A 13,951-nucleotide genomic window follows, 5' to 3' on the forward strand; every position below is an offset into this window, starting at 1 on the left:
CGCTCCAGCGCTGGGCTCAGACTTCCTCGCTTCCTCCTCCTCCTCCTCTCAGATGAATGAAAGCCTCGGCTGTTACTCTCCCTCTCTGTGAAGCGCGGAAGAGCATGCAGGAGGTGCGCTGCAAAAAAAAACCAAACCAACCTGACTGTTCTCGGCACAAGTGCCTGGGGGGGAAGACTCACCGGATCCCAAAGTCCTAGAGATGAATCCACCACCACCACCACCACCACTACGCCACGCCCCCCCCCCCCCCCCCCCCCCCCAGAGTTTATATAGGAGGCCTGTGTCAAGTCCATTAAGGACTGCAGTGAAGGGAATATTGCCTCTCATCTTCTCTGACAAGCTTTTCTTGAACGTTGCGAATAAGCAGTGACATCATTGGTCAACTACAGACAAAACCAGAGTGTGCTATCAGAAAAAAATAAAACATTAAATTCTAACCCCTTAAACAAATAGAGATCACTTGTTTATTTTGGGGGGGCTCTGTTTACATTTCTGGATACTTGCCAGCCCTGTCACTTATCCTGAAAAATTATGAATGTAAGCGATACCGCTGCTCCATCAAAACAGAAGTCTCCTCTGTGCTGTTAACCAAGGGAGCTGAATTAATTTCAACACCTCCCTCATGCTGTGCACTGCGAGGCCAGGATCAAACAGGCAAGGACACAGCAAGCCTTAGGTGGGCATAGAGGGCGGGGGAGGGGAGACAACCACGCTCACAAAAGTGGTCCGAGGCACATAGCCAGGTGCATCTCCACACAAATCACAAACACATGTGATGTTTACAGTGTTTGCCCATCGTGTTCTTCTGCTCAAGACCTCCACTAAATGCATATGGATGATCTGACAGAAATAACTTTTTTTTTTTTTTGATGCTACTGTTGTGTTCTGATGCTGCTGTGTTTTATCATTTATGAGATGAAGTCAGGATTGTTTTTTACTTGTGAAGTATTTGTTAGAAGAGAAAGCTACCCCTATGTATTTTTGTCACGTGCCGCAGCTCAGGGGAACTGGAACAGTTGTTTGTCCATATGTGAAGTTAAAGTTTATGTGAGAGTTCATAAGAAGTGCCTCCCGCAATTTAACAAGAGCTCTGACATGTGTGAGTGTCTGCTACACTCTTCTAGTCAGGTTTCCAGCCACATTGTAGCACTGAGACCCCTTATAAAGGTACTGAATCTGAACCATGATGCCATTAAAATATCTGTGCTTGTGCGTCTTGATCTTATGGCTACGTTTGGCACTCTTGATTGTAACATCCTTTTAGACAGACTTGAAAACTGGGTAGGGCTATCTGGAACAGACGTTAGTTTATTCAGATCATAGATGAAATGTAAGAGACGTTTTTGTGCCATTACCAATCATGAATTGAAGCAGGCGTGCTTGTCCTGTAGTGCCCCACAGTCATCCATTCTTTGGGCCCTCCCGTTCAGTCTCTCCATGTTGTCTCTAGGCCAAATCTGTAAAGAATAAATTAGCATCAGACCCCAGATCAGTGCTTATCTTATCTAACCCAGAGCCTCAAAGAAAAAAATAAAAATAATAAAAATTTTATTGAAATATTTGTCAATTGTGAATTTACACCCCAATCGAAATTTGTCCTCCGCAATTACCCATCTGTGCAGTTAGAACACACACACACACACACACACACACTAGTGATTACTAGGGGGCTGTGGATCACACGTGCCCAGAGTGGTGGGCAGCCCTATAGCCCGGTGCCCGTGGAGCAGTAGGGGTTAAGTGCCTTGCTCAAGGGCACCTCAGTCATGGCCTCAGGCTTGGGAACCCATAACCCTCCGGACACAAGACCGGTTCTGCCCCGCCTTTTAATAAGTTATAAACCTCCTACACAGCTGTTTGTGTTTCCGTTAATTACTGTGTTTCAACTCATATAAGAAAATGATTATCATTATCACCTATTTGGTACAAGTGTACCTAGAAGAATTTTAAGGCAATGGGTGGTCATGCCAAGTATTGCTATGGTTTTGCCATGCCAAGTATTGCCACGACCCTCCGGTCACAAGACCAGTTCACTACCCCTTAAAAACCAAGTCAAAAATCTTGGCATATTAATGGATTCAGATCTAAACCTTAATGGTCACATCAAATGTCAAGACTGTCTATTTCATGTCTATGCAGGACCTATAGATTAATATCTTTATATCTAGCAGACTGAGTTTCCCAGGCCACAATTAAAAAGTTACATCTTATTCAAAATGCAGCTGTAAAAATGCTTAGCAGATTAAAGAGAACTGACCACATTGCTCAAATTCTCAAATCTACTGGCTACCAATTCATCATAGAATTGAATTAAAAGTACTACTACTTGTATATAAATCACTGAATGGCCTAGAGCTAAAATACATTTCTGATCTACATGAACAGTACTACAGCAATAAAACTTTACCTTTTTATATTTACTCCTTTTTTTAGAAGGCTTTTCTGGGTTGACAGATTGATAGCCTTTATTGTTTCATTTTTTTTTTTCATCTTTATTGTCTGTGTAAAGCACTTTGAATTACTGTTTTGTAAAAAAGGTGCTAAACAAATAAACCCGCCTGGTTTTTACTTGACTGTGAATGGAAAGAAAGTTTGAGCGCCCCCTTTTGGTGCAGGAAAAAACTTCCCTCCAAGGTCTGCTGTAAGTGTCACCTCAGCATGCGTCTTGGCTGGTGGAAGCTTCAAAGCTTTGTACCATTTGCCTGGTGTTGTCAAGCTCTAACATTACTCAGGCTTGCCAGGACGGCCTACAAACCTCTCACTCCTATCACCTCAGCCCACATGAATTCTGATTCAGTCACAAGGCATCGGAAAATGAATAGAGGAACCCCTGAGCATCTCCGTCTGACTTAGCATTCATTTGCCTAAACATTTCTATTATAATAGACATGATCCGCCCTGGGCCAAGTCAAAATATCCACTCCTCAGCATTTTTAAACACACACACATACACACACAGTTCAGCTTTTCTTCTTCCTCCCACACGTAACAATAGCTTGCAGAGTGGGACGTCCCTAAGTTCATGGCTAGCCTCTTTTGGCTCATTTTTTGGAGCAGGAATTGAAGACTTCATAGAGACCATGAGAGTAGTTTAAGTTTTTTTTAAACTAGCTGAAATAAAGCCAAGAATTTTAAAAGGCTCATGGGAAAGAGAATACAATGTATACAGCCAAAGAAAAATAAAATATTTCCCAGAATTTTGCTTTTAGTTACCAGCTCCCAGTTTTAACCTTCAGATTTAAAGCAGAAAAATCCAGCATTGTTAATCATCATTTGTCATTATAAAACCAATATTTGTGTTTATTTAATGCCAATATTTCCAATAGTCTAGTTTCTAGGGAGGGTGTAATTCACATCTAGTCCGTCATCCTTTCTATTGTAATGACTTCCTGTGGCGACTTTAAGCTTGTTCTTCCACTTCTATGTGTTTCTGGATCCTCCCTTAAATGTCATTCGGAATGTCTTGTACAGGGATTTGGGGATCATGCGACATTCTCAGCAAGGAAAGATCAGAAAAATCCCCATCTGATGAAACAACGGCACCAAAATGGAACGTGCTATGCAGGTTAGGTTTCTTCATGTTGGTGCACAACTTCATATTACTGCACACTACGTGAAAACAACATGCCAATGTAAATGCTACAGGAAATTGATTTAATTTGTACTCACGGATTTGTACTGACAACATAGTGTGTAAATGGCTGTTTGAGTATCTCTCTGTCTGTCCATCAAGCTATCTATTTCTAATCGCTCTCATAATCACTCATATACCAGCACAAAATATGTCCTGCACTTCACCTGCCACTTCAGCACCATGGACAGCGCACATGTAGAGATAGGAGTTCAGAATACCACAGACCTGCTAGTCAACAAAAATCTCAAAATCTAAAGAGATACAAGCCTCTAATCTCATGTAACCAAATATAAAAACCTGGAGTTTGTTAAAAATGGAACTTAATCCCCATCATGGATGTTTCAGGATATTCTTTTTAGCAGGGTGGTCAAACTCAGGTCCTTGAGGGCCATAGTACTTTTAGTGTTTACACAGTTTAGTGCTTGCCTTGTTTATTGAACACTTGTTAATACCCTGACGTGTTGAGTAAAGGGTATTAATGGAGGAATGAACTCCACAGGGCTACATCCCTCCAGGAATCAAGCCTGACACTCCAGTTTAGAAAATAATGCAGCTGCGTCTGCTGGGAGGCTTAAAGCGCCACAGCACCCAAATGGCTGGTTGAACATAGAATCAAGGTTCTGCGATGGCCATCCCACCATCACAATCACTGGCAAATGAAGCAAAGGAGGTTTATTTATAAGCACATTTTGTGCTTTCAAATGAAAGATAAATTAAAAAACCGTTGAATATAAACCCACATTAACACTCCACTAGAGCACCAAGGTTAAGAACCAGTTATTTTGATTCGAGAGATCGGGAGTCAAGACAGGCAACAAAACTACACCTTTCATATTCTGAATAAATGGCATCAGTTTTTTAAGACCCTGTTTGTATTGTGTTCAATGCACTTACACAATAAGTCAATGGGACCATAGTCGTTTGTTTAGAGTCACATAAATCTGTCTGAGCTGAAAAGATGTGGTAAGATATTCCATAGTCTTGTAGGATTTGGTCAGGGTAGCAATGTAGCAAGATTAAGCAAAATGTATGCAAAACCATTTCATATTACCATCCAATTAAAAAAAGTTTGAAATAATGTGGAGATATTTTCTGGAGATAATATGTAGTGCATTAACTTTAGCACACCAAGCCGTTAAAAGCATTTTCTGAGGATAATTACATAGCCACACATCCACCATACCACACAATAGTTATAACACTCATAATTAAAGAGGATTAAGATGTTTTTGAAGAATTCAGATTTATTTCCTCAGAGGCACAACGCAGATGTTTCATAATTACAGTTACAGGAGTCCCACTATCGCCCTAATCCTCCACCTGTGTCTAACGTCCCAGGTTGGGCCATGCTGAGAAATTACATTACTCCCAAGGGAGCATAGACTAGAGCAAGCATATGTGTGGGGTTAGTGGTGTCAGGATTCAGTGGTCATTTCTCTGAGGAAAAACAGTGTCAGTTTCAAGAGTTTAGTTGAAGATATTAATATTCGTTAGGTAAATAGCTCAGTGGTTGAAGCATGTGGTATTTAGTACCAGCACATACACACCCAGACAAGCACACACAAAATTCAGACAAATACACAAAACACTCCAAAACAAACACTAAATTCCAGAAAAAAGGATCCATATTCATCCAAAGTCCAGGAAATAGCCATTGTCCTATTTTTTACTCTTTAAAAATACCCCTTATCCTACTTTATACTTTTCACTCATTACTTCTCCGGCAGAAGTAGCAGGTCTCACACAGCAGTAACTTTTCCTTGCATGTCGTGTGATCTCTTAACTCTCTTTGAGCATTAAGAAAGGTGATTAGCACGTTGCTAAAGAAAGAAACACACAGGAGATCTCGTTCCTCCTCGTGAGTTCACCATTCTTTTGATGTTGTTGTTTTGGTAGAGAGCACCTCCCCTTCATTTGAATATCAGAGGGAGGGGGGGGCGGGGGCTCGGCCACTAACTGTGTCTTTGTTGACGTGATTAAAGCAGGTGTCGCTGAGGGTTATGTTTGTTAATGACAGTTTGCATTTCAATACCTGTCACTCCCCTGTCAAAGGGGGGGAAGTGTTTGTTTCCAAGCTTCCAAAGAACTCCCTGAATGAATCTCTTTTACATAAGCTTAACCCAGCATTGCAAATTAAATGAAGTTTGTTCTTTATTCTCTCTCTCCTTCTCTCCCTCTATCTCTCTCTCTTGTTAGTTTTGGTTTAGGAGTCATAATTAAAGTGATCTTGGCAATTAACAGGTTTGGATAGAAAGTTTCACCATGCTATCTAAATTATACTAATTTTATTTGTATTTTAACCGGATCTGTAAGCTTTATAAATAATTTTTATTTACACCCATTTATTAGCCAAACCTTACGCAAAACCTTGTTTAACATAGCTATTAGTTATTAGATATAGATATAGATAGCTATATACTAGATACTGCAGTCCTATTTCAGGGGGAAGGGGCGTTGGGGGGGGGGGGGGGGGGGGCGTTGTTGGCATATATCACCTTCTTGTCAACATCCCAGCATTTCAAGTATATGGCCATGCCTTATGAGCTGGCCAGTGCCTGCGTGCCAGGGATGGGTCATTAAGTTTAGCAGAAATCCTTTAAAACAAGGGGTCATGCACTGCACAGCAAGGACACCTAACCAAGTTTCATCCTGTTACTCCCCCAAAAAACTGCTTCCCACAAACAGTAACTGGTGGGCCCTTCTTATAGACACTTCTTGTGAGGTAGGATGGAGTTCTTCACCTACATGGTCACCACAAACCGGCCCATAACACACACCCTAAAAACTAGAAAGTGAATCACATATCATTGCCTCCAGCTTTTTGGTTGTTCACAATCTCTGGAAAATCAAAAAAATCAGTCACCACAGCACACCAGACACGTTCACAGAAAAGACTTGCATTTCAGCATTCGTAAAGGGCAAACTCATTACCTTTGTATGAACTATGTCAAGACTCTAGCATTAGAGCCAAGACTGTCCGGCAATATTATAATCATGGCAGTGGGCAATTAGTTCTGCTTCCCTATCGTGCTTCTAGGTCCTACTGCATTCCAGATGGCATAGCAATTTACTATCATGTCTTACGATGTTTTTCACTGTCGAAGCTGACGTCCCAAATCCGGAAGATGGTTTAAGATCAGTGTGAGCTGACCTCCGGACACCAGATGGACAGACTGAACCAGGTGCTCCGTTGGTATCAAAACTGATACTGTGGGTACTGGAAGGGAGACAACAGTACATTTTTATATCGTCTGTTTGTGTACCCTTGTGTACTTTGTAACAAAGAAGAAGAACCAAGAAAGAAAGATAAGAAAAGCAAGAAGAAAGAAAAAGAAAAGGAAGAAAGAAAGCAAAAAAAAAAACACAATATCACTTTGATGGGGTTAGGTTTGCTTGACGTCCCAGGCAACAAGCAATTCCCCTCCCAGCACACAACACTTTTTGATGGTCCTCACCCGCTAAAGAACTCACAGTGGAAAAACACCAAGGGAGGCAGCACTGCCATCAGTGGGTAATTAGCAATGATATCACTGTTTGTGGCCAGTGGTGGCATTTTTCCTCCTAATTACCGTTCACATATAAACCCCTGAGGACATGAAAAGTAACCTAGGTTGATTAGCATTATCATTTAGTGGGTAGCTGTTAGCTTCAGGGGGGGTCACGCATGTTGCTTCAAAAGCAAACAAGAAATGTGATCATTATGGCACACTGGTGGCCAAATAATAATTGTCGTAAATTTTTGCCTTGTAGTTTGGAAAAAGTTAATTTAGTTAAGTCTATAAAGTTATGGGCCACTTCTGTGGTAAAACAAAATTAAGAATTTAAGACAGAAATAAGTCAAGGTGTCCTTTCTTTATTCATTAGTCTAACTGTTCTGTGAGTTCAAGGCTCAGGCTAACTTTAATTCCATTTTATATTATCTGTAAACAACCTGGATTGCTCATTACGCCAGCCAATCGATCAATCACCTCCTGTGGGAGAGGAGATTAGTGGTCAACTTTTAGCACCTGGATCAATAATCATCTCCCTAATTGGGTATTAGCAGCAGGAAGAGTGTCCACATGTCCACCACAGTGGGCACAGGAAGCATGTCAGAGTCCTGCCAAGGTTGCTGGGCCAAAATCCCCATAAGGCAAATTCCATAAGGCCCAAGGCACGAAAGCATGAAAAACCTTTGTGTGGACTGAGCTATTACAATTATTCTTGTTCTTGTAGCAAAGCAAAGAATTGTGGGTTGCAGCAATGAAAGGACATAACACACTTATATTTTAGTGCAAAAGAATTAGTCGTGCAGTGGCCTATGAGATAAACTAATTATTAATTATGAATAACTTCTGAACTGTTATGAACCATATAATGTTGGTACCTTCATTTCTTATTGACGTTTCAGTTTGTCTTTAAGCCAGATGGGTACCCAGCTGTTTAGAATCGATGTGACTTGGAGTATTTGCATGAAACAGGATGCAGCTCATTATTCCGAAAATTACAGAGATAAGAACTGGAAGAAAATCCTCCGCAAAAGTGTGTAAGAGAATTTACTGGTCTTGCATGTGTTGGAAATGTTTCACCCTACAAAATACTTTATCTTTGGTTCTTCCAGGCATCATTTCAAGTCATGTGGATGCAAATTATGAATTCTGAACCATTGTAAACACAAGCCATCTGTTCACACATGTTCATTCTTCTCTTGCGTCTACACATCAAGTATTTTATTGTACTATTCTGGTGTTGAGAACTGAGCAGCTTAGAGTGTATTACTAAATGACAACAAACCAAAGTTGATACTTGAGCATTCGATCTACATACAGCACCCTCCACAGTTATTGGCACCCCTGGTTAAGATGTGTTAAAAGCCTTAAAATGTATTTAATTTTTATTGCAGATGTAAAATCACACACTGAATATTGTAGAAAACTGCTCCTTCTTAAGCAGGGGTGTGGTTAATTGTGGAGGGTGCTGTAGATGGATTCATGATCACCTTTTTTTGAATTATTGGTTAGTTAGTTACTTAATTTGTTAGCACTTAGATAATTGTAGCCTCCTGACCGTCTTATTTATTATGGCTATACTTGAGGCTACATTTAAGTTAATTAAATAGCTCACATTTGATAGATGTTGAGCATGTTTATGATACCTATAAAAAAATAATTTATGCCTGATTCATCGATATGGCACACCCAGTGGTTAGGACAGTGCGTATATCTGTCCAGTATGCTTTTGTGATTATTGCCTTTTATCTAGCCTAGACAGAACTTCATGTACTTGGTGGAAACTGACTTCACGGAAAATATTGTCATAAACCAACACCTCCATACACCTTTACACCTCCTAATAAATAAACAAATAGAATCTTGGAGCAATAGCCTATTCAGAGCCCTTTAAATCACCATGATCGTGAATCATTATGATTTGATTGTTTGCTCATTCCATCCAATGACATTCGCATCTACTTTTATCCTTTTTGTTATCTCTTCTTACAATAAAAAATAAAATTGTGCGTTTGCCAAAGCTACATGAACAATCTGGGAAGTAAAGATTTGATTTGATCTTAAAAGTGAGCAACAGCTTCTTTCCTGCCCATGATATATTCATGTGAAATAAGATAAATGACAAACTTATTTGTGAGACAGAATATTTTGCCAATGATTACAATTTATATTATCATTTATCATGACATACATTACTTTTAGTTTGTTTTGTACTTCACTGAGATTTTTAAAATTGCAAAAATAAGCTTCATCTAATAATACAGTGCAAAAGTACAACATACTTCATTCAGCATTTAAAACCAACGGGCCAAGATTAGAATATAGCAATTAAAGCGATAAAAACTACACCAATTTCCTGTTCAGAATTTATAAGCATTGTTTGGTTGCATGGCAACAGCAAGAGGCCAGCCTTGGAAGGACAGGAAGGACTCCTCTGTCCCCTGAGCTGTCTGAACTGATCCCAGAACAGTCCAGAGGCCCGTGCTCATCAGTGACAGCCTCCCAGCCACCCCAGGCACTAGACACTGCTTGGCATTCTGTCACCACACACACAACCGCTCACGCACTGTAAAGACACACACACATATGCTCAACACTCATCTCAGCAGGTGCCCTTGTCATTGAAGTAATTAATACACAACATGTTTGTTTGTTTGTGTGTGTGTGTGGGGGGGGGGGGGGGGGGATTGTTTATCCTAGCATTTAAATGTCCCAGTTGCTTATCGCTATTGTGTCTGGCTATTTGCTGTGAAGAATGTTTCATTGCTGAGCACCGTGTAATTGTTTTCATACAGTAGAACTCACTTAGTTGGTGATTTCATCAGCCTCAGCTCATCGCTAGGGCCACCATGATGCTGTACGAAGATAAAATCCAATGACATCATTTATATTATTTATAATTGCCAATGCAACTAGGCCTTCCAGAAAGCTACAAGCAAAAGAACAACATAATAACTCCTGCAATTCAGGCTAAATTAAAAACATCTACAATAGCTTGTATGTGATATATAATTCACTATAATTATCTAATCCATAACTACAGTGATTAAGTTCCTGTGGTGTATTTGAAGTTGAAATATGATTAAGTTGTTTAACTTTCTAAAATCCATCTAAAAACATTGCGGACATTAGAAGCTCTTAGTTAGGTTACTGGGGACTGCATCTATATCCATCCAAAATATTGGTAGTTTAAATGATAAACAACACGTATACAATGATGTTAATAATTAGATTTTGAACAATAAAACAGAAACGTCAATCTATGATACTGTCAAAAATCACATATTGCACCGTTTATAGCAAATAAAAAAGGTGGTTAGTGCAGGTGATTGAGAGAAAACACACACACACACACACACACACACACACACACACACACACACACACACACACACACGACTACGTCAGTCCAACGTTCAGCGTTCGGGCCTCATCTCTACAACAAACAGTCTCCTTACACCAACTTCAGAAAGACTGGAAAATGTTTGTTACGTTAACAACACGCTTGCCAAGGGGCCAAGAGACCCAAACAACCTACTGGACCATAACTACTTTACCGACGTGTAGAATTCATTACACGTACAATGCAGATTTGGAAGCACTACCCCGGTAAAATGCATTTGTCATTTGCAAACACGCTATTATATCCCGCTTCGCGATGAAAACGGCTTGTTTGTCCAATCCAGTGCTACTGGTTGACGGTTGCTCCTGGGGCATTTCTTTAAATGAACGTGGCATCTCCAAGTGTGCGAAAGCGCGCAGGCTCTTGACGCACGCGGGCATATCTCACCTCCCTTCCCTGATAACAACACGTATTTATGTAGTCAGTATTTTGGGGGATCTGGTTTTTTCGCGCAAACACGAGTGCATGAAGCATCGCTAATGTAAAAAATCCTAACAAGCATGTCGCTTCGGTGCGGGGAACAGTCAAGTCTCCTGTTGCTCCGATGCCCTCGCCGGAGGAAAATGAGTGAAAGTTTTCAGGGATGCGCCACGAGACCCACTCAGGCTCCGGGAAAACTGCGTGTGTGACAGATGGGTAGACCAGCATCCTTTATTTTCACCGTTGCGCTGCCTGTCTCCTCCACTTTCACAATGTTCACCATGCCTGAAAAAAGCACTCCAAATAAATAAATAAATAAATAAACAGGAGTTAACTCTTTGGATTGCTGTGCGGAGCGATCTCACGTACTTTTGAGAGACACGTGTTGCGTTGCGTTTCGAGTTTGCTGGATAGTTTGTTAAAGTGTTTCAGAATGTGATGAAGTTCTTATCAGTTTAATAAAAAGTCACAATACTGGCTAAAGATGCAAATGTTATACACGAATAAATAAGCAAATAAATAAATGAATTATTATTAGTAGTAATTATTATTATTAGTTATTGTTGTTATTATTATTAGTAGTAGTAGGCCTATATCTAAATAGGTTCTATAATGTTCCGACATCCCATTTTATGATAAAGAGTATCAGGCAATGTATGTGCCAACAGTTGTAATGCTTAAAATGGGACTCCTTAAAAACGAGACTAACTCATGGAATCATGAAACCGAACTACGGGCCTGCAGCATTTTAACACTCTTCTGCTGCACACTTCAATGTTGAGAAGATTAAATGATTTAAACAAGAACAAGCAGAATTACACTGATTAAATTATATATACATCAACTTTTCTGTACTTGCCCGAAAATAATAAATTTAAGCAGGAATGAGGACCCTGTGTTGATAAAACCATGCATGTATGTACATCCGACTTTCAACAACGCTTTTATGTAATAGGCTAATCTGTTGTGCTGTTAGATTGGTAGCTACGTTTACTATCAGTGTCTCACTGTAAATTAGCTACCTAGAAAGGCCTAATGAAAAGACCTAATGAATTACATTCAAGATGCACAAGCCTGTCTGAATAACTCATCTTTAAATCGTGATACACTTCGGTTGCTCTGTCCAGTACATTTTTGTAATGATTTGCACCATAATTTTGAATCACATTTTTGCAATACCACCCCAGATCAATTTGTCATCCCCATGACTGCACATGACCACCCTGAGGGAAAACAGTAGTCAGACTTTTACTACTCTTTTAAAGCAGTTTGACTTCAATAATGCAGAGCCTTACAATACTTTAATAATGCACAGCCTGCTATCGGAGTTTGAATAAACTGAGAAGGAAACCAGGCAAAGATAAAAAGAGAATAACAAAATGTTCTTGAAATACAGTCTGTAATATTATGGGAGGTGTCAAAAAAAAAAATCTAACGCTATTTCTAGAACCGTCACGTCACGTTGACAGAGATCATATATAAAGCATGTGCTAAAATCTGACATGGATATAACGTGCAGGGGTTTTGTCATTCATATAGCAGAAAGGGGGGATCGTTGTGTGATCCAGTATGTGAGCATTAAAGTTTTAGCAATGCACACACACATACGCGCGAACACATGTGTATTACACATATTTCAGACAATGAAAGAAACTGAAAAGACAGCCCAGGTAAGCAGAGGCAAGAACTGACTTTTGCAGGCTTATTGAACCAACAGCAACATGTAAGCTTCCTAGCAAGAAGGTCTCCAGCTGTCTAGCAGCCAAGCATGTGGAATACTGTTTCAGTATATTATAAGATGGAGCAGCATTTTGAGAGCAGGGCAATGTTTGAGCTTATTAACGTTCTATGTTATTATCTGTGTGCAGAGTCAATGCTGTGACTTCAGAAGAATTATAGTTGTGGGATGGGTTCAGCTAATGGAGACGTGCCTCACATTTAGAGTGTGGGTCTTCTCAACAGGTAGTTCAGAATGGTTATGGAAATGAACAGTCACATGCCTGGCTGGATTTCATGCTATTTGTGCTTTCTCCTGCTGGTATTAGGCCCATCGTTGCTAACAAACCCCTAGCTCACCCCCTGATCCCTGCTGAGGGATGACTGATGGCTCATCACATTGGTCACCTTAAACGTGAGTAGCATCATACAGCCCGAAGCAAAGCTGCTACTCAAATGAGTGCAGCTGTATGGTTTGGTTTCCAAGACGCAATATTGGCTGGACAAGCAGACACACTGGAATAGGATCAGCCTTCCCATCTGTGGGTGTTGGGGATGTTTCAAACCAGTTACTTCTTTCAAATAAACATCAGACTGAGATTGACCCTCCCCTCAGTCCCACAGTGGAACCAATGTTGAACCCACAGTGGCTAAAACTGAGCTAAGTTTTAAGCTCTAACTTTTCTTTAAGATGGATATTTTTTGGGGCATGGGAGTGATCAATGAAGCAATTCATAATTCCTTTAGTAGTTTGTTTATAAAGACACCTACTGGCTTGGTGTCAATTTTGTTTATATATTCCTGCAAAAGTGTGTGTGTATGTGTGTGTATACACAAGAAAAGACAGGTACTGAGTGGGTTTTCCATGTGAAAGAAGAAAAAGAAGAAAAAGCATTCATTCATTACTTGTCTATAAAGACTATGTGCACAGCTTTGCGGGGCTAATGAGGGATGAACACAGGTGAATGTGTAGTTTTATTTCATTTCTTGTCATCTAGATTTCTCAGACTTTATTGTTTTGACTGAAAAGCCAATGAGCTGCCTAGTAGATATGCGGCTTTACCCTTGTTTTATTTTGTGTAGCTGGTATGTGCTAGAAGAGGCAGGCATTTAGTCTTGATGAAAAAAGCTGTTATTTTCAGTGTCCAGCTGTATTATCAACTATGATTGCAATTAAATGGGATATTGGATCTCTTAAAGAGAGATTGGTTATAACTACTTCATCACCTTCAGAATTGTAAACTAGAACATGTTAACTACACAGTACACTGGCTAGCTTGGGTGAGG

General features: G+C 40.0%; 1 protein-coding gene across 4 annotated transcripts in view; it reads right to left on the reverse strand.

The window, feature by feature from the left end:
• Positions 1–13,951, reverse strand: part of LOC143519309 (inositol monophosphatase 1-like) — a 26,703-nt gene continuing 12,752 nt past the window's right edge. Inside the window, exons 9-11 of one of the 4 annotated variants that reach the window (XR_013132397.1) lie at positions 6,722–6,854; positions 1,359–1,460; positions 1–118 (exon numbers count right to left, since the gene is read on the reverse strand). Coding sequence is in view for 2 of the 4 variants with exons in the window: in XM_077012617.1 (XP_076868732.1) it covers positions 6,730–6,854 (125 nt within the window). In the remaining 2 variants the exon portion in view is untranslated. Of the gene's footprint in view, positions 119–875; positions 1,461–6,721; positions 6,855–13,951 lie in introns of those variants that run through there. The other 3 variants (XR_013132398.1, XM_077012617.1, XM_077012619.1) reach the window with 3 other exon arrangements.

The sequence above is a fragment of the Brachyhypopomus gauderio genome, chromosome 7 (assembly GCF_052324685.1).
Source record: "Brachyhypopomus gauderio isolate BG-103 chromosome 7, BGAUD_0.2, whole genome shotgun sequence".
NCBI lineage: Eukaryota > Metazoa > Chordata > Actinopteri > Gymnotiformes > Hypopomidae > Brachyhypopomus > Brachyhypopomus gauderio.